General features: G+C 42.8%; 1 protein-coding gene across 1 annotated transcript in view; it reads left to right on the top strand.

Annotated features, from left to right (window-relative positions):
• The window catches only part of LOC137522254 (myosin-6), a 50,047-nt gene that overhangs the window by 8,527 nt on the left and 21,195 nt on the right, over nt 1-20,325 (top strand). The window contains exons 6-15 of the mRNA XM_068242285.1: nt 2,426-2,453; nt 2,544-2,649; nt 3,618-3,710; nt 7,863-7,926; nt 8,183-8,281; nt 8,434-8,537; nt 10,087-10,225; nt 13,419-13,537; nt 17,825-17,974; nt 19,832-20,002. Coding sequence (XP_068098386.1) covers nt 2,426-2,453; nt 2,544-2,649; nt 3,618-3,710; nt 7,863-7,926; nt 8,183-8,281; nt 8,434-8,537; nt 10,087-10,225; nt 13,419-13,537; nt 17,825-17,974; nt 19,832-20,002 — 1,073 coding nt within the window. The remainder of the gene's footprint in view (nt 1-2,425; nt 2,454-2,543; nt 2,650-3,617; nt 3,711-7,862; nt 7,927-8,182; nt 8,282-8,433; nt 8,538-10,086; nt 10,226-13,418; nt 13,538-17,824; nt 17,975-19,831; nt 20,003-20,325) is intronic.

Consider the following 20,325-nt stretch of genomic DNA (forward strand, 5'->3'; position numbering starts at 1 on the left):
AGGCACTGCAGATACGAAGAGATGAAGTGGGGTGAAAAGATACCAGCTGGCTGTATACGTGAGAGTTCAGAGCATGCTCAGACCTGGATTAAGGTGGCCATACACTGGTCGATTTGCCATCAGATTCGACCAACAGATAGATCCCTCTCTGATCGAATCTGATCAGAGAGGGATCGTATGGCTACCTTTACAGCAAACAGATTGTGAACCGATTTCAGCCTGAAACCGTTCACAATCTGTTGTGGTGGTACTGCTGCTGCTGCCCCCGCCCGCCCGCATACATTACCTGCTCCGCCGGCGCGACTGCAGTCTCCCGGTCACCGCTGCTCCGTCTGCGCTCTGGTCTCCGGGTCCGGCATGCCTCACTTCTTCTAGCCCGGCAGGAAGTTTAAACAGTAGAGGGCGCTCTACTGTTTAAACTTCCTGCCGGGCTAGAAGAAGTGAGGCATGCCGGACCCGGAGACCAGAGCGCAGACGGAGCAGCGGTGACCGGGAGACTGCAGTCGCGCCGGCGGAGCAGGTAATGTATGCGGGCTCTATTGCGTCGGTCGTCGGGCACTCGAACGCCGCTAGCGATGCGCTCTTTACCCGCGGGCGATCGACGGTTATTTTCCGCACGGCACGATCGACGGGATCGGACGAAATGGATCGAAATTCGGCGTGTAGCGTGAACGATTGGCAGCAGATTCGATCCCAGTGATCGAATCTGCTGTCGAAACGGGCGCAAATCGGGCCAGTGTATGGCCTGCTTTAGTGTATACATGCAGCAATGGAGGAAGGTAAAAAGTTGACACTGCTCAAATTAACTTTATTGCTATAAATTGCACATACTGGTGACAGCGTCCAAATAACGTGGGTGGGTGCAGGGTGCTAGAGGTTCTGCACCCACCCATGTTATTTGGACAATGTCACTGGTATGTGCAATTTATACTTGTGTATCTGCATCTACAGCAATAAAGTTCTTTTTTTTAGCAGTGCTTAGATAGTTTAACTTAGTGGCTACACTGAGAGCAGTGACTGCAAGCTCACTGCAATGAATGCATCGACAAAGACATTTGTACAGCACTTTTCTCCTGTCAGACTCAAAGGGCTTGAGAGCTGCAGCCACTAAGGGCACACTCAATAGGCCACCCTGCAGTGTAAGGGAGTCTTGCTAAAAGGACTACTTACTGTATAGGTTCTGGCTTCATTCAGGATTCAAACCCTGGTCTCCTAATTCAGAGGTGGTGCCCTTAACCAGTGCATTACCCAGCCACTTAGTTTGACTTTAGTAGTGTGGTCACATTGAGCTAGCAGCTCAACTCTACTTAGTCCAGGAAACAGAAAAAGTGGTGACTGTTGTAGCCCCTACCCTTAGGGTGTGTCCACACAACTACCATCGCTTGCAGGGGTCAGTACTTGACCCCTCATGTGACAGTTTGGGGCCGAGTGCTGTACAGATGCATGCTACCCTACAGATTAGTGACGTGTACTGTTGCTATAGAGCAGGGGGGAAGGACGACATGTGTTGCACAACAGAGTGGGAGGGGTGAGGAGCAGAACTATCTATGTATATATATATATATATATATATATATATATATATATATATATATATACTATATTCTTTGGAAGAGACAGGGAAAAGAGCGCCGGCACTGCTGTCATACACGTTTATTCCATATTCATTGGAAGGTAAAAACACATTTGTCCATACAAAAAAGAATGAGACACATACCGTTGATAACAAATGGATGGTGCGGTGGGTGCAAGAGGTGGTGGTGCAGGGCCTGACGGCCGTTTCGCGCTATTTGCGCAAATAGCGCGAAACGGCCGTCAGGCCATGCACCACCACCCCTTGCACCCACCGCACCATCCATTTGTTATCAACGGTATGTGTCTCATTCTTTTTTGTATGGACAAATGTGTTTTTACCTTCCAATGAATATGGAATAAACGTGTATGACAGTAGTGCCGGCGCTCTTTTCCCTCTCTCTTCCATGTTTGCAGACTGTTTAGGCCTGAGCACGCTGAGAATGCACAGCGGATGACACATACACCCTAACATTGGATCAAGCTGCCCTCCCCCTCCTCTTTTCCTGGATGGTAGACGGCTTGCTGTGCCAGCATCTCTTTCTCTCTATTTACCTCTTGAACATACTATATTCTTTGTAACAACTAAGAAATGTTAAATGTTAGTCTTCAGCAGTTTTGGATGCTGGTTTACTGTGATATTTACTTTTAGCTATTAGATGGTTCTCCATCTATTGTGTAGTATTTCTACAAGAAGCCAGGCATTTTATTCACCTTGTTGCCTTTTTTGCTGATCCAAGAAATACTACTTATAACAAGGGCCACTGGATCAGCTCCTCATTTAGTGAAGTGTCACCTGGAATAAATGATGAGGTGTGTTTCTGACTATATATTTCTGTTTGTTGTTCTCTAGATCGTGAGAATCAGTCTATCCTGATCACGTAGGTGTTCCCTTTCTTGAATCTCCATTCTTAGAACTCTGTTTTCTGTTCCCACTATTCTCATTGCTATTTCTCTACTTTTTTCCTTAGTGGAGAATCTGGGGCCGGGAAGACTGTCAACACCAAACGTGTCATCCAGTACTTTGCCAGCATTGCGGCCATAGGAGGAAAAAAAGATGCAGCCAGCCAAAACAAGGTGAGGAATGATACAGAAGAGATAAAGGGGAGATACACATAGAAAAATGATTTCATGGAAACAAAATTCTATTTCAGAGGTGATGTAAATAAAACATGGTAGAAACGCTATAGATACCTTGTACAGAGTAAGTATAAAAAGTAATACCAGTTTTCATATCTCAATAAAGATACAAAGCTGCAGGAAGTTGAAACTAGGTTTATTTACAGGATTTAATAGCTCTCTACATTAAAACCTCCTTGGCAGTATGGACGAGCTCAGCTCGTCCATGACCCCCGGAGGGCACCGCTCAGGAGGGCACCGCTGGGCCGATTTTCATAATTTTTTTTTGAAAACACGCAGCAAGCACTTTGCTTGCTGCGTCTTGGGGATGATCGCCGCCACTTGCCGCCAATGCGCCGCTACTCGCCGCGTAACACGCCGCCCCCCCCCCTCCCCGAAAACCCTGCGCAACCTGGCCAATCAGTGCCAGGCAGCGCTGAGGGGTGGATCGGGACTCCGTCTGACGTCACGACGTCGATGATGTCATCGCAATTGTCGTCATGGTGACAGGGGAAGCCCTAAAGGAAATCCCGTTCAGAACGGGATTTCCTTACGAGGGTACGCGCCGCAGGTACGGCGGACGCCGCAGGGAGGGGGGCATCATGTAGCTAGCGCTAGGCTAGCTACATGATTTTAGAAAAAAAATTCGAAAAAAACTGCTGTGCCGCCACCCTGGCTCATTTAATAGAACGCCAGGGTGGTTAAGCACTACTTTCCTCCATGTCTCTAGCATGCATAAACAGGAACCAACAACACAAAGCAGTACAGATCATCTTATAGGAAATATAAGTTGCACAGTGCCATCTACGGGCCAGATGTATGTACACCACAGCTATCACATGTACATACAAATGATAAGTACGTTAGAGGGTGCATATGTATTAAATGAAGTTTTGATTCCATTCCTTGTATTCATTCTTTATTAGGGAACTCTGGAGGATCAAATCATCCAGGCTAACCCTGCGCTGGAAGCTTTTGGAAATGCCAAAACACTTCGTAATGACAACTCTTCCCGATTTGTAAGTTTTGCTCCAGCACATTCCATCAGCTAAAATTGCTCATTTTTATTTATTCTTGGCACATTTCATTCATTGTTTTATTGACCATTACACACCCCTTGGACTCTGGTGGGAATTTGGGCATTAGGCAGGAGATCGGAATTAAACACTTTCTCACACCGTTTCTGATGACAATCAAAGCTATATGAGGTACCTGGAAGAAAACTGGTGTAAATGGGCCTAGACAGGTAGATACCCTATGATGGGAGGATAAAGTACACCACAGTCAGAGTGTTACTTGCATACACTTAGGAAGTTGAGGGCACCACTCCAGTTTTAGTTAGAGGGAATCTGAAGTGAAAATAAACATATGATATAATGAATTGTATGTGTAGTACAGGTAAGAAATAGAACATTAGTAGCAGAGATATGAGTCTCATATTGTTTTCAGTACAGGAAGAGTTAAGAAACTTCACTTGTTATCTATGCAAACGAGCTTCTCTGAGTTCTCAACTAATTTAGTCAGAGAGAATTGCTATTTTCTGCAGCACTTAAATATCAAAGAAACAATGAAAGACAACTTCAGATAAGATTTTACTGCAGAGAACTTCAGAGAGTCAATAGTTTTGCGTTATTTCAAAGTTAATGCAGAGTGTAATTTTGTAAACTGAAAGTATTAGAGAGTGACGGAATGTTATTAAAAAAAACAAAAACTATATACCTGAAAATAAAAATATGAGACTCTTTCTTTGCTATTTATGTTCTATTAATTATCTGTACTACACATACAATTTATTATATATAGCATAAGTATTTTTCGCTTCAGTGTCACTTTAATTGCAGAATCTCAAAAAATCCACAAGATAATTTGTTTTCCTATAGGATCCATTGCTTGGACATAAGAAGCCAGGCTTTCACTCGAGTAAGATGAGTCAAAGCTAACCTACCTTCCTCTTTATATAGCAGACTGGTGCGTAGTCTGCGACCCTTCCAGATACACTTGATCCACAGCGAAGTCACTTTTTTCCAGTTTGCAATGGATAAAGGAGATGAGGCATTATATTCATTTTAATAATATTGATACGTCCAGTCCAGGAGTGGAGTGATGAATCCCAAGCAAACGAATCTTCCTCAAATTTGGAAAGAAAATTTTTAGTCAATTTAAGGCTCAAATAGGTCATCTCAATGTGATGCAAATGCATTTTCAAGTTAATACAAATGTTTATGCAAAATGTATGAAAATGTATGAGGCTTAAAAATGGACCAATGAAATGCTGCAGTGGCTGGACTGGTTTGGTCCATGCATAACATTATCATACAATTTGCATCAACTTGGAATTATTTGCATCTCATTGACCATCCCTTCTAATTAATTTACCACAGATAAAACTTTGACATCAAGGGCTTGATTCACAAGAGCGTGATATCTCAGTTATCACGCCTAAAGCGTTGCACGTGCAAACTAGAGTGCTAAGTAGTTAGCACGTGCAAACTACTTAGCACCGTAGTTAGCATGTGCAAACTACTTAGCACCATAGTTAGTATGTGCAAACTACTTAGCACCGTAGTTAGCACGTGCAAACTCCTTAGCACCCTAGTTAGCACGTGCAAAGTGGCTCTTCACTGGCGTGCTAACACTTTGCGTGCTTTAGTGAATCAAGCCCCAAGAGTTTGCTTGCTTTCTGTGGTTCAAAGGTATTTTATCTAGGTGTGAAATAATCTCCTGTGAGAAAACTCAGGAGAAAAGTTAATGGAATAAGGGCCTCAGCAGCAAATGTCTATTGACTGCAGCAGGGGGAGGGGGAAAGGAAATAGAATCGGTGCAGCTGCCACAATCTTCACACCCCATCAATTTACATAACAGTCTCTTCCAATGCCCTCCAACCCCACTTATGGGGCACCCCGCGGCTGCAGGAGCAGTGGGGACAATAATTATGCTCAGTGGCATAGCTAAGAAGCTATGGGCCCCGGTGCAAGTTTTACATGGGGCCCCCCAAGCACTATATACATAACAATTGATATGGCGCACCAAAACCTGCCAAGGATTTCCACAGTGTCAGAGGTGCAAGTAATTCCTTTTTTTGTATAGCACTTTTCTCCTGTCTGACTCAAAGTGCTTGCGAGGCAGCCACTTGAGTGCACTCGGTAGGCAGTAGCAGTGTTAGGGAGTGTTGCCCAAAGAGCTCCTTACTGAATAGGTGCTGGCTTACAGAACAGGGAGAGCCGATATTTGAACCCAGGTCTCCCATGTCAGAGACAGAGCCCTTAACCATTACACTATGTTAATGATTACTGCTATTCAAAGCATCTATAGAAGTGATTATTACCAGCACAGGGCCAATAGAGAGCTAATATTGTGCTTGAGGGAGGGCCCCTCAGTGCCCCTCTGACCCAAGGGCCCAGATGCGGCCACTACCTTTGCAACCCCTATTGCTGTGCCACTGATTATGCTCCTGTTCCCTTACCTGCTGACCTACAGTATAGGTGCTCATACACGCGTCAGATCGGCAGCAGATAGATAAGAAATGCATCTGATGATCTATCTGATGCGTTTTTAGAACATTTTTTTACCAGAATAGAATTCCAATAGATTTCAGTTTGAAATCTATTGAAATTCGATCTGATGGCATTTTTTTGCCATCAGATTTCCATTAAGGCCAATGCAAACTGATAAGCAATCTCATCAGATCGACCTAAATTTTCCACCCTGCCAGTTCGATGAAAATCCATCGAAATCGATCGAAATCGGCCATCGATCGGTCGATTGGCCAACCAATTTGCGATCGATCGGGATCGATCGGTCGGCCAGAAAATCGGCTGAGTGTATGTGCCCCTTTAGTCTGCAAAATGTTTCTTTCTCCTGATCACTATCTCTCTGCTTTGTTTCTTATCACCCTCTAGATTGTAAGCCTTCGGGCAGGGTCCTCCTCCTTATGTTTTCTACCTGTTCTTGCACCTCCATTACTGTACACCCATCCTATGGATCTGAGTGAACTCTTAAGTGAACTCGACTTACCTAATCTCCATGCTCCCCTCCAGTGACTAAGCATTACCTTGTACTCATACTGTGCTGCGTGATCTGGTTTTCTTGTATTCCTGTATTGTCATATTGCTGTATGTCACCCCTAAATATTGTCTGTAACCTAAATCAACCTATTTTGGTTCCTGGACGTAGTTTCTACGTCCAGGAACCATGCGCGCTACCGCGCGCTCCCGCAGCCGATCGTGCGCGTGCACGCGCACTCCCAGCCGCGGATTCGGTAGCCAAGGAATCAATGTATCGGGCTATGGAGCCCGATCACTGATTCCTCTCCCCCGCTGAAAAAGCGACAGCTTCTCTCGGAAGCTGTGCTTTTTCTGGCTGTCTCCTTCCCGATGTGTCACTCTAAGCGCGTGCTACGCTTAGAGTGACGTCATGTAAACAAACTCATGTTTTGTGAGCCAAAAATCTTGAATCTTGTGGCCAAAAAGTAATACTACACCTGAAGAAAAAAAAAAAAAAGAATTAACACACATTTACATTATAAATCTATTGTTTACCTCCCACCCTCCCAAAAGTACCCAAATAAAATGTTTACTATAAAAAACAAAAACATTACAATAAAAAAAAAACATGTAAATATTTACCTAAGGGTCTAAACTTTTTAAATATCAATGTAAAGATGAAATATTTCTATATTTTTTTTTATTTTAAACTTGTAAATAGTGATAGATGCAAAATGGAAAAAATGCACCTTTATTTCCAAATAAAATATTGTCGCCATACATTGTGATAGGGACATAATTTTAACGGTGTAATAACTGGGACATATGGGCAAATACAATACGTGAGTTTTAATTATGGAGGCATGTATTATTTTAAAACTATAATGGCTGAAAACTGAGAAATAATGAATTTTTCATTTTTTTTCTTATTCTTCCTGTTAAAATGCATTTACAGTAAAGTGGCTCTTAGCAAAATGTACCCCCCAAAGAAAGCCTAATTGGCGGCGAAAAAAACAAGATATAGATCAGTGCATTGTGATAAGTAGTGATAAAGTTATAGGCGAATGAATGGGAGGTGAACATTTCTCACGTGAAAACGACGGAACCTGAATGGGTTAATGTTCAGCACTGTGTAATATGTTGGAGCTTTATAAATACAATAAGTAAATCACCCTTTACTTTATATAGGGAAAATTCATCCGAATCCACTTTGGTGCATCTGGGAAGCTGGCTTCTGCAGACATAGAAACATGTAAGTATGCTCTAGCCCTATCAGAATTATTTCAGAAGTCTGACCTGAAAAAATGATTTATCATTGGGGAATAGATACACACAGTATATATTTGAAAGGTGAGCTGACACACAACACCATATGATAAAGACTTATGACTTAATAAATCCCTTACCGTGAGACACTCCATAATGCCCTCAGGAGTCGACATTGTTCATTCCTTTTAGTGATAAACTGATGACTTTCTTTTACTGCTATCACCCTTTCTTGCGTTCAGATCTGCTGGAGAAGTCTCGAGTCATCTTCCAGCTAAAGGCTGAGAGGAATTACCATATCTTCTACCAGATATTATCCAATAAGAAACCAGAGCTTCTAGGTGAGTTTTACTTTGGTCCATACTCTAAAGAGCAACATAGTCTTTTAGGACCTGTCTACACAAAACTTTTTCATCTGTAATTGCCTCAATAAAGCAGTTGATTCATGTTTATTAAGTTACTACCAAAATTCCCTTTTTGTCTTTGATGACAGATATGCTTCTGGTTACCAACAATCCATACGACTATGCCTACATCTCCCAAGGGGAAGTAACAGTCGCTTCCATAGATGATTCCGATGAACTCATGGCAACAGATGTGAGAGCATAAGCTGAAACTGAAGTGATATTATTTTTTATCTAAAAATGCACAAACTAATACTTAAAGGGATACTGAGCAGCTTGAAAAAACACAATCTGTACTTACCTGGGGCTTCCTCCAGCCCACCGTAGGCCACGAGATAATCCGGCGTCCTCCTAGCTCTTCTCCCAGTCCCTCTAGCAGCTCCGTTAATTAGTGACTTCCGTCTGAAGTCGCCAGTACGAGTCCCCGCCATGTTACATGTCATCACACCAGCCGCTGTGCGTCATCATGCCGACGGTTTGAGAGTCCTGCGCATGCGCTTCTGATTTTCATTTTTTGTTGTGGTTGTTTTATCCTGTAGTAATGAAGTTTAAAATACTTACCGGGCCCCCGAGGCTCATTTTTGCCATCTTCTGGTGCGTTGCCCTGCCCACTAGCCCAACAGGTCATAGGTGCGTCTCTATCTCAAATTAGAGAAGCGCAGACCACCTCTTGTGCTAGGGGGGAGGGGCTACGCTCCGGAAGCCCCATTAACCTCGGGAGGCCCGGTAAGTATTTTGAACTTTATATAAACAGCAGAATTGGCCACAAAGCTGATGAAAAATTGCTTTTGATAAGCGATTCAAAAGTGATTTTGCAGCACTCCTTTCTCTTGTACTGGAGTTTCAATTCTGCTAAATTGCAATCGCAGGTGTGGGTCCCTCTCCATAGACATGCTTCAGCATAGTGCTTTTTGCCAGTCTCAATACACAACTGAAAGCACTCTAGTGGGCCCCTAGCCTGAATGTGATTTGAAATTCTGTAACCTGGTTCCTGCTTACCACTCTTCACCTAAGTAAGGTATTTGTTATAAATATGTGTACACATGTATTTTAAATATTATAACTTTTCACAGCAGTGATCCTTTAATTTGCTGTTGGGTGCAGTCTGCCCTGACCATGGTCATTGTGCTTGCTCAGTCACTTACCTACATATGTCTTTATAGACCTCTAGAGCAATAGAGAATATAGTACATATGTATTTGTGAAGCAGCTTGTAACACATTTGAAACTTTTATAATACATTCCCCTTTATGTTTTGTAAAGTTGTCTTAGGTTCCTCATTTGCCTTTCTTTAGGCTAGGTTTACACTGGACATCCAGAACTGTGTGAAGTAGATAAACGGACATGTTGATTAATTCTATGCTATCTACAGGATCCATTCAGATATGTCCGTGTTCAACGTATCATAGAGACAGACTCCATTCATTGTCACTAGTGCTTGTAATGGAAAATGAACAAAACTATCAAAAATCCACCCCCAATCCTCCCTTGCCATCCATTGTCATCACACACAAAACGATAAAAAACACGAGGATAGACATAGCAGATCGTACATCGGATCTGCTCTGGCATAGTACGGACCTTGCCCAATGAAATGTTTAGTCTTTATTTTATAACACACACTGTTGGATTCTAGTTAAATTAACCTTATTATATTTTCTGGTTGAACTCAATGGACAGATGACTTTTTCCAACCCAAATAACTATGTAACTATTCTGTCTACAATTCCTCTCTCATACAGAATGCCTTTGATGTTCTGGGTTTCACTGCTGAGGAAAAAGCTGGTGTGTACAAGTTGACAGGAGCCATCATGCATTATGGAAATATGAGATTTAAGCAGAAGCAAAGGGAGGAACAAGCAGAACCAGATGGCACAGAGGGTAAGATTAGGACCCTTTACACTTCAAGCAGTATTAAGTAAATGCCCTGCAGGAAAGCTGTTGTAAGGTGAAGTTTTCTAGAGGTAGACCGCCATGCTTTGTCTATACTGCTTCTGCGACCTTCAGTAGAGGAGATTTTTTAGGAACTGCCTGCCATTAGGTGGCAAAAGTTTGCAATTGCAACCCTGAATTATCCGTGGGGCTACTGAAATGTTAGAAAACTATTGGCTTTGCAGCTGCATTTGTACATACCACAGTCAATTAATTCAGGTTTCCTACAATTATTATCACTATATAATCTGGGCTCTGGATACATGAAAGAAATGTTACAGCTGTTTAGCAATCCCTGCAATCTCAGATCCAGAAGTTCTAATAATCTAGTCATTCCCAGAGTCCACTTGGAAACCTTTGGTCCCAGAGCCTTCTGTCATGATGCTCCTAGATTATGGAACTCCTTACCTCAGCAGATCAGGACAGCTCCATCTCTGGACGTGTTTAAATCCAGACTGTAAACCCACAGTTTGGCATTTGCAGAAATATAATTTTGAGTTAATACTTCATCCTACTACCAATAACTGAATCTGAGAGAGCCTAAGCGCTTTGAGTCCTATGGGAGAAAAGCGCTATAGAAATGTTATTGTTGTTACCTATATGTTCTTACTAATTATATATAGAAAATTAAAATATGAAAACAGAACATGCTTTTCCGTTCAAACTTCACTATAAATTGTATTAGCAATATTAAAATGATCAGTTACTTGTGAAAATGTACAAGCGTTTTTACCGATTTTTGTACTAGATCATGTCATTATATCCAATAAAAATCAAAGTAAAAAAAAAAATTAGTAACATGTTTCAAATTGAACTTGTAGAATAGAAAAATATGAATCTGAAAAAAGGGTACGTGCATATAAATTATAGTCGTACAAATCTAATGTATTAACTTTTAAGAATCCACGATATAGTCAATATATTTGACCCAGGAGAGGGATACACATTCTTCCCAGCCAATTACAGACCGTTTTTAAAAAATCCAGCCGACATTGCTGGGTGACAGATGTCCCCCACTGTTCCCCAACTATAGTATATCTGCTCTCTGGATTCCATCAGATTACAAGAATAGTAACAAACAAGGAAAAAGTACTTCCTTTGTACTAGTATACTATGGTTTATTTATAAATATGTATAGACAAACATATTACGGTAAATAAAATTGTTTTGTCTGAAAGGACTTAAGAAATCAAATTTCAGCACTTCATTCCTTCATAGGACCTTTCAACTCTAGTTTACATGTTCATCAATTCACAGCTGGGCTATTGTAATGCCCTCTATGCAGGCCTTCCAAATAAAGACCTATACCACCTGCAGCTAGTACAGAATGTGGCCACAAGCCTTTTAACTACTTGGAGGGAGTGGCCGCGGCAGCAGCCCCAGGACCACCTAACGCCGAGCGGTGTAAAGTCCTGGGGCTTCAGTTTGCAGGAGAATGCGCGCAGTCTGTGTGCGCATCTCCTGCTTGGTAGGCGGAGCTGAGCGATCGCCGTTCGGAGACTGTTAGACGGCGAAACTGCTGTCTAATTAGGGTGTACAGCACTGTACTGGGGACAGCCGTGTGACACTGCTGTCCCCTCCAGAGGCACAGAGGTGATCGTCTGTCATAGGCTGAAGCCTTTGACAGCTGATCACGGGGATTGGCTGGCGGGGGGAGGGGGGCGTACAATTGTTTAAAAAAAACACATTTTTTATTTAAAAAAAACACAAAAATAAACATAAATAAACAAATAAACATCTGGGGGCATTCAGACCGCACCAACAGAGAGCTCTGTTGGTGGGGAGAAAAGGGGGGGGGGGGAATCACTTGTGTGCTGTGTTGTGCAGCCCTGCAGCTTTGCCTTAAAGCTGCAGTGGCCAATGAATGAAAAATGGCCTGGTCTTTAGGGGGGTTTAACAATGCAGTTCTCAAGTGGTTAACAAGCCAACCCTGCCATCGCCACATTGCACCAATCCTTTGTTCACTCCACCGGCTACCCATAATATGGAGAATCCTCTTCAAAACTGGCATGCTAACATTCAAATCTCTACACAACCTAGGACCCAGATACCTGTTGCTGGGTCACACCTCCCAGAACCTCAGGTTAACAGGATCTAATAACTTGACTATTCCTAGAGTCCAACTAAAAACCTTGGGAGCCAAAGTCTTCTGTCATGCTCCCCCTACCCTTTGGAATGCCTTGCCACACTCAATCAAGACAGCTTCAACCTTGGAGGCATTTAAATCAAAACTGAAAAGAATGATGTTTATGATCATATCTGTTTCCTCTGTGACACATCATAAACTGCAATTATGTACTCAACTGAGATAAGCTTATACGTTTTCAGTCCTATGGGAAACAAGTGCTTTACAAATGATTTGTTGTTGCTGTTGCTTAAGCATTACATAATTTCTAGTTGATGCATATTCAAGGTTGTGGCCACTGTCCTGAATATTTATGAGAGATATAGTCAATACATTTATACGAAGTTGTGTTATAACCTGTACGTTTAGTAGAATAATGGATCAGTCCTAAATATCAGACAATAATGGATTAGCTCCTAGACTAATAGATTAAATTGCTGATTAGCAAGATAACTGTTCTTAGTGGATTACAGCATTGCCAAACTCTGTATTCAGTAAAGATAGATTCAGTTTGGAAGTTAATTAGAGTTCTTCAGCCAGCCTACAGGAGTAATTCATTAGGGCCCCTGGCCTTTCCACTAGCAAAGTGCGATCGCAAGCGTAATCTCGTTGTGTTTCCAATTGCACAAACTGCTTTTCCCACTTGTAGCGATTGCACTGTACAGCCGAGATTTGCACAGGCCAGCAATTGCGTTCAGGCAAAAAAAGAATTGTGTTCGTGAAAATGAGCACCACAATTTACATGTTATCATGGTGCTCATTGCAATCGGCAAAACAGTAGCGATTCGCTTTTTGAAGCGGATTGCAGCTACTGGAACAGTGCCTCTATTGTTTTTGATATGTTTGTCCATGCATGTTTTGAAAAAAGACTTTGGTATACTTTTTCAATAATCATTGTTTTCTAACCTAATTCTAATCAATTTACAAGAATAATTTGAAATTACAGAAACATGGCCTTTGTACACATTTGATGAGCACACCGCAGCTTCTATAATATAGCATATGTTGACTTTACAGAGGCTGACAAATCTGCCTACCTTATGGGCCTGAACTCTGCCGACCTTCTGAAGGGTTTGTGTCACCCCAGAGTCAAGGTTGGGAATGAGTATGTCACCAAGGGACAGAGTGTCCAGCAGGTGAGGACAATTTTATTTACATGGCAAGTCTGATGGGACTGGGTCTTCTTCCTCTCTTTCATTATATTTTAGTTGTAATCTACATCCCTTACTGACGCCCAATGCTGCGTAACAGGATGGCACTTTATAAATGAAGAATAATAGTCATTTAACCCCCTTGGCGGTATGAAAAATACCGCCAGGGGGCAGCGCAGCAGTTTTTTTTAAATTATTTTTTTTTTAAATCATGTAGCGAGCCGAGGGCTCGCTACATGATAGCCGCTGCTCAGCGGCATCCCCCCAGCCCCGCCGATCGCCTCCGGCGATAGGCGATCAGGAAATCCCGTTCAAAGAACGGGATTTCCTGGAGGGCTTCCCCCGTCGCCATGGCGACGGGGCGGAATGACGTCACCGACGTCAGCGACGTCGGGACGTCATTGGGAGACCCGATCCACCCCTCGGCGCTGCCTGGCACTGATTGGCCAGGCAGCGCTCGGGGTCTGGGGGGGGGCCGCGCGCCGCACCGGATAGCGGCGGCGGCGATCGGGGTGCTGGCGCAGCTAGCAAAGTGCTAGCTGCGTCCAGCAAAAAAAAAATTAAGTAAATCGGCCCAGCAGGGCCTGAGCGGCACCCTCCGGCGGCTTACCCCGTGTCACACACGGGGTTACCGCTAAGGAGGTTAAAGGGATACTGTAGGGGGTCGGGGGAAAATGAGTTGAACTTACCCGGTGCTTCTAATGGTCCCCCGCAGCCATCCTGTGCCTGCGCAGCCACTCACCGATGCTCCGGCCCCGCCTCCGGTTCACTTCTGGAATTTCAGAGTTTAAAGTCTGAAAACCACTGCACCTGTGTTGCCATGTCCTCAATCCCGCTGATGTCACCAGGAGCGTACTGTGCAGACACAGACCATACTGGGCCTGCGCAGTATGTTCCTGGTGACATCAGCGGGAGGGAGGGCATCGCTGTGCAGGCACAGTGGTTTTCCGACTTTAAAGTCTGAAATTCCAGAAGTGAACCGGAGGCGGGGCCAGAGCATCGGTGAGTTGCTGCGGGGGCACAAGATGTCTGCGGGGGACCATTAGAAGCCCCGGGTAAGTTCAACTCATTTTCCCCGACCCCCCTACAGTACCCCTTTAATGTTAATTATATATTTTTGTAGTAGACTTTGGTTTCAGCATCAGAAACACTTCCTATATGTACTATATACAGTGGGAATGCAAAAGTTTGGGCAACCTTGTTAATAGTCATGATTTTTCTGTATAAATCTTTGGTTGTTATGATAAAAAATGTCAGTTAAATATATCATATAGGAGACACACACAGTGATATTTGAGAAGGGAAATGAAGTTTATTGGAGTTACAGAAAGTGTGCAATAATTGTTTAAATAAAATTAGGCAGATGCATAAATGTGGGCACTGTTGTGATTTTATTGATTCCAAAACCTTTAGAACTAATTATTGGAACACAAATTGGCTTGGTAAGCTCAGTGACCGCTGACCTACATATACAGGTGAATCCAATTATGAGAAAGAGTATTTAAGGGGGGTCAATTGAAAGTTTCCCTCCTCTTTTAATTTTCTCTGAGGTGTAGCAACCTGGGGGTCTCAAAACGACTCTCAAATGACCTGAAGACAAAGATTATTCACCATCATGGTTTAGGGGAAGGATACAGAAAGCTGTCTCAGAGACTTCAGCTATCTGCTTCCACAGTTAGGAACATATTGAGGAAATGGAAGACCACAGGCTCAGTTCAAATTAAGAATCGAAGTGGCAGACCAAGAAAAATCTCGGATAGACAGAAGTGACGAATGGTGAGAACAGACACAGTCAACCCACAGACCAGCACCAAAGACCTACAACATCATCTTGCTGCAGATGGAGTCACTGTGCATCGTTCAACCATTCGGTGCATTTTACACATGGAGATGCTGTATGTGAGAGGAAGCCTTTTCTCCACCCACAGCACAAACAGAACAGCTTGAGGTATGCTAAAGCACATTTGGACAAGCTAGCTTCATTTTAGAATAAGGTGCTGTGGAGTGATGAAACTAAAATTGAGTTATTTGGGCATAACAAGGGGCATTATGCATGGAGGAAAAAGAACACAGCATTGCAAGAAAAACACCTTCTACCTACAGTAAAATATGTTGGTGGTTCCATCATGCTGTGGGGTTGTGTGGCCAGTGCAGGGACTGGGAATCTTGTCAAAGTTGAGGGACGCATGGATTCCACTCAGTATCAGCAGATTCTGCAGACCAATGTCCAGGAATCAGTGACAAAGTTGAAGCTGTGCCGGGGCTGGATCTTTCAACAAAACAACGACCATAAAAACTGCTCAAAATCCACTAAGGCATTCATGCAGAGGAACAAGTACAACGTACTGGAATGGCCATTTCAGTACCCAGACCTGAATATAATTGAATATCTGTGGTGTGAGTTAAAGAGAGCTGTCCATGCTTAGAAGCCACCAAACCTGAATAAACTAGAGATGTTTTGTAAAGAGGAATGGTCCAAAATACCTTCAACCAGAATCCACACTTTCATTGGAACCTACAGGAAGCATTTAGATGCTGTAATTTCTGCAAAAGGAGGATCTACTAAATATTAATTTCATTTCTTTTTTGTGGTGCCCAAATTTATGCACCTGCCTAATTTTGTTTAAACAATTATTGCACAATTTTTGTAAATCCAATAAACTTAATTTCACTTCTCAAATATGTGTGTGTCTCCTATATAATATATTTAACTGACATTATTTATCGTAACAACCAACGATTATTCAAGAAAATCATGACGATTACCAAGGTTGCCCAAACTTTCGCATCCCACTGTATATTGCTGTATGTAGCCTCACCCTCCCAGTGATGTTTAGCTTAGGCTGTATTATGCAGCCTTCTTCTCCCATTCTTGGAGACCAGGGTCCATCTGCAATTCGCTTTTTCTCCTGAGTTTTCTCCTAGGAGATCATTTTTCATCTTTAATATAAAATAATTTTCCAGCACTTTTGAACTAAAAAAAGTACCAAAACGTGAGTGAAAATGTACTATCAAAATTATTTGGAGTATTTTATTGCTCTCTGGTAGATTAAAAGGCATTTTATTGACAAGTTTAAAAATATCATGACTTTTTTTCCTGAGTTTTCTCCTGGGAGATATTTTCAAAACTTGTGAATACAATACCTTTTATACCACCAGCAAGCAAGAAAATATGAAAAATCATTTTGATAGTACTTTTCTATTAACTTTCTGGTACTTTTTTAATTGCAAAGTGCTGAAAAGTTATTTTAAAAAGAGGTTGAAAAATTATCTTCTAGGAGAAAACTCAGGAGAAAAAGTGAATTGCATATAGCCCCAGGTGTTGTTCCTGCTTTCTTTGGGACACCTGACAAACTAACATTCCGCAGTGATGCTCCTTGCCATCACTAAAGATGACGCCACCTGTGATAAATGTAAGAATGTACATCATGGAGAGGAAAGATTTTACAGTACATTGTGCAAACACTGACTAAATCATTTATAAAGGGCTTTTGTAAAAAATAAGCATTTGAATTCATTATGTTATATTTAGTGAAGTTTCACTTTAAAGGACAACTGTAACAAGAGTGATATGGAGGCTGCCATATTTATTTCCTTTTAAAGAGACACTGAAGCGAAAACAAAATTATGATATTATGATTTGTATGTGTAGTACAGCTAAGAAATAAAACATTAAAGGAAAGGTTCAGGGAGGGTGGGTAAAAAATAAAAATCAATTTCCACTTACCTGGGGCTTCCTCCAGCCCGTGGCAGGCAGGAGGTGCCCTCGCCGCCGCTCCGCAGGCTCCCGGTGGCCGACCCGACCTGGCCAGGCCGGCTGCCAGGTCGGGCTCTTCTGCGCTCCAAGGCCCGGAACTTCTGCGTCCCACGCCGGCGCGCTGACGTCATCGGACGTCCTCCGGGCTCTACTGCGCATGCTATTCATTCATACTACACAACCAATTCATTATATCATATATTTTTTTCCGCTTCAGTGTCTCTTTAAGCAATACTAGTTGCCTGGCTATCCTGCTGATCCCCTGGCTATAATACTTTTAGTCATAGACCGTAAACAAGCATGCAGCATATCAGGTGTTTCTGACATTATTGTCAGATCTGACAAGACTAGCTGCATGCTTGTTTCTGGTGTTATTCAGTCACAACTGCAGCCAAATAGATCAGCAGTACAGCCAGGCAACTGGTATTATTTAAAAAGGAAATAAATATCGCAACCTCCTCTTGTTACAATTGTCCTTTAAGAGTAATGCTAATATCTTAGTTTTCACTATTTAGGTAAACTATTCCATCGGTGCCCTGGGCAAGTCCGTGTATGAAAAGATGTTCTTGTGGATGGTGGTGAGAATCAACCAAACCCTGGAGACCAAGCAGCCCAGACAGTACTTTATTGGAGTGTTGGACATTGCAGGATTTGAGATCTTTGATGTAGGTATTATATCATCATGTGGTGGAAAAGGCATAGCAGTGCACAATAATTTATTAGTTTCTCAATTACATATGATGTTATCAGTAATTGGAAGACTTTGGGAAAACCGGTGAAGTCTTTTTCTTAAAGTGAAACTTAAAGGGACCCTGAACCCCTTAAAATTGATATTTGGACTTACCTGGGGCTTCCTCCAGCCCACCGTAGCCTGCGAGGTCCCCCGGAATCCTCCTGGCTTCTCTCCCGGTCCCGCTGGCGGCTACGTTAATCTGCGTCTTCAGGCCGACTCGCCAATGCATGCCCCCGCCGTGCACACTACGCATCATCACGCCGGCGCGAGAGTCCTGCACATGCACGGTTCTCTAAGACTAGCCACGCATGCGCAGGACTCACACGCCAGCCAGTGTGATGACGCATAGTGTGTGCAGCGGAAGCACGCATCGGCAACTTCAGTCTGAAGTCGCAGATTAACAGATTCACCAGCAGGGCCGGGAGAGGAGCCTGCAGGACGCCGGGGGACCTCGCGGGCTATGGTGGGCTGGAGGAAGCCCCAGGTAAGTCCAAATATAGATTTTAAAAGGAGCTCAGGGTCTCTTTAAGTGAAAATAAACTGATGAGATAAAAAAATTCTATGTTATGTTTAACAACTCAAAAAAAGTAGATTTATTGTTTGGTGTCAGCTCAATTAAACAGTCTGTCTCATGTCTCAGAGTGCTAAAATGTACAAACTATTGACCTTTTCTATCTCTCTCATGCTCTCAGAAGCCCAAATCCTCTGCTAGGAAAGTATTTTATGGCTGTAATTCCTTGTCAGTGAGGGACGCTTTAGTCCAACTAGGTCCCGACTGGAGAAAAGCTGTCAGTTGCCTAGCTAAATATTCATTCTTTCCAGCAGAGAAAGAAGAAAAGCAACACAGCATATGTATTTGTGTGTCTGGCACTGTATGTATACATGTCTATCTCATCATGTCACATGTCACTTAAAGAGAACCCGAGGTGGGAAGATGGGGGCAGATGGGACACAGAGGCATGTTCTCTGCCTCATGATATGCCTATGTGTCCTCACACCGCCGCTCTCTGCCCCCTCACCGCTGCGATATAGCCCCCGCCCCCGAGATTAGCAACAATATTTTTGCTATCTCGGAGGTAAACACAGGGAGAGGGATTCTCTGTTCAAAACGCTCGCCACGGGCATTCCTGCAGGGTTTCCAGAGCTGCCATTGGACAGCTCTCTCTCCCCTGCCACTCCCCCGCCTCCCTGCACGCTGCGAGACACACACAGTCTCTCCTTGCAGCGTCGTGACCTATAGGTCACAAAAGTGAAAGCGTCGGGGAGCGTTGTTTTTTGCGCTACCTGATCCGCTCAGCCCCCCATATCAGGTAGCCTTCTTTTATTTCATTTTTTGAACCCACCTCAGGCTCTCTTTAAGCTTCCCTTTAAAGTTCCAATTCTTGTCGGTAGACAGTGATTTTTTTTTAAATTATGAAGAGAAGTTTGGCTAACTACCATAGCCCAATTAGTAGGAACCGGCAGCTCCAAGCTATTAGTATTGCTGGAAAAAGGACCTATAAAGGCACCATTGTCGATGCACTGTCTCTATTTTTTTTTTTAAGTTAAGCTGAATGAAAACATTTTTGGTTAACTAAAACAGATGCAATGGTTGTTGGTGAAGATGATACTGTGGGGCACTAAGCAATGGGAAACATTTCAAATATTATATACAACAAAATTATACTTGGAATGTAAAAAAAAAATACACTATAATAACAAAAAGAATGATTTTTTATGAAAACGTTTTAAACTTAGGTCTGGTATATTAATTGTGCTTACATTTTTTATTTTATTTTTTTACCTTCAGTTCAACAGCTTTGAGCAGCTTTGCATTAACTTCACTAATGAGAAGCTGCAGCAGTTCTTCAACCATCACATGTTTGTGCTGGAACAAGAAGAGTACAAGAAGGAAGGAATTGAATGGGAGTTCATTGACTTTGGCATGGATCTGCAGGCCTGTATCGATCTCATAGAGAAGGTACGAGTACACAGCAATGGATAGCAACTGCTCATGTGTAGATGAAATGAGCAATACTGTACCCTTTATTATTTTGAAAAATGTGCTTTCTGGGATTTTCTGTTGAGGATATTTTCCCCCAGGGCCAAGAAGGACACAGCCTATCCTTCGTACAAGATATGGATGGATGGAGCACAAGACATGGATGGATGGAGCACAAGACATGGATGGATGGATGGATGGATGGAGCACAAGACATATGCTGAATACACACTGTGCGTTCCCGCACTCGATTTCCCGCTCGATTCCCGTCCATTCGTTTATTTCCAACATGTCCGATTTGC

This window comes from Hyperolius riggenbachi, chromosome 1 (genome assembly GCF_040937935.1).
Source record: "Hyperolius riggenbachi isolate aHypRig1 chromosome 1, aHypRig1.pri, whole genome shotgun sequence".
NCBI lineage: Eukaryota > Metazoa > Chordata > Amphibia > Anura > Hyperoliidae > Hyperolius > Hyperolius riggenbachi.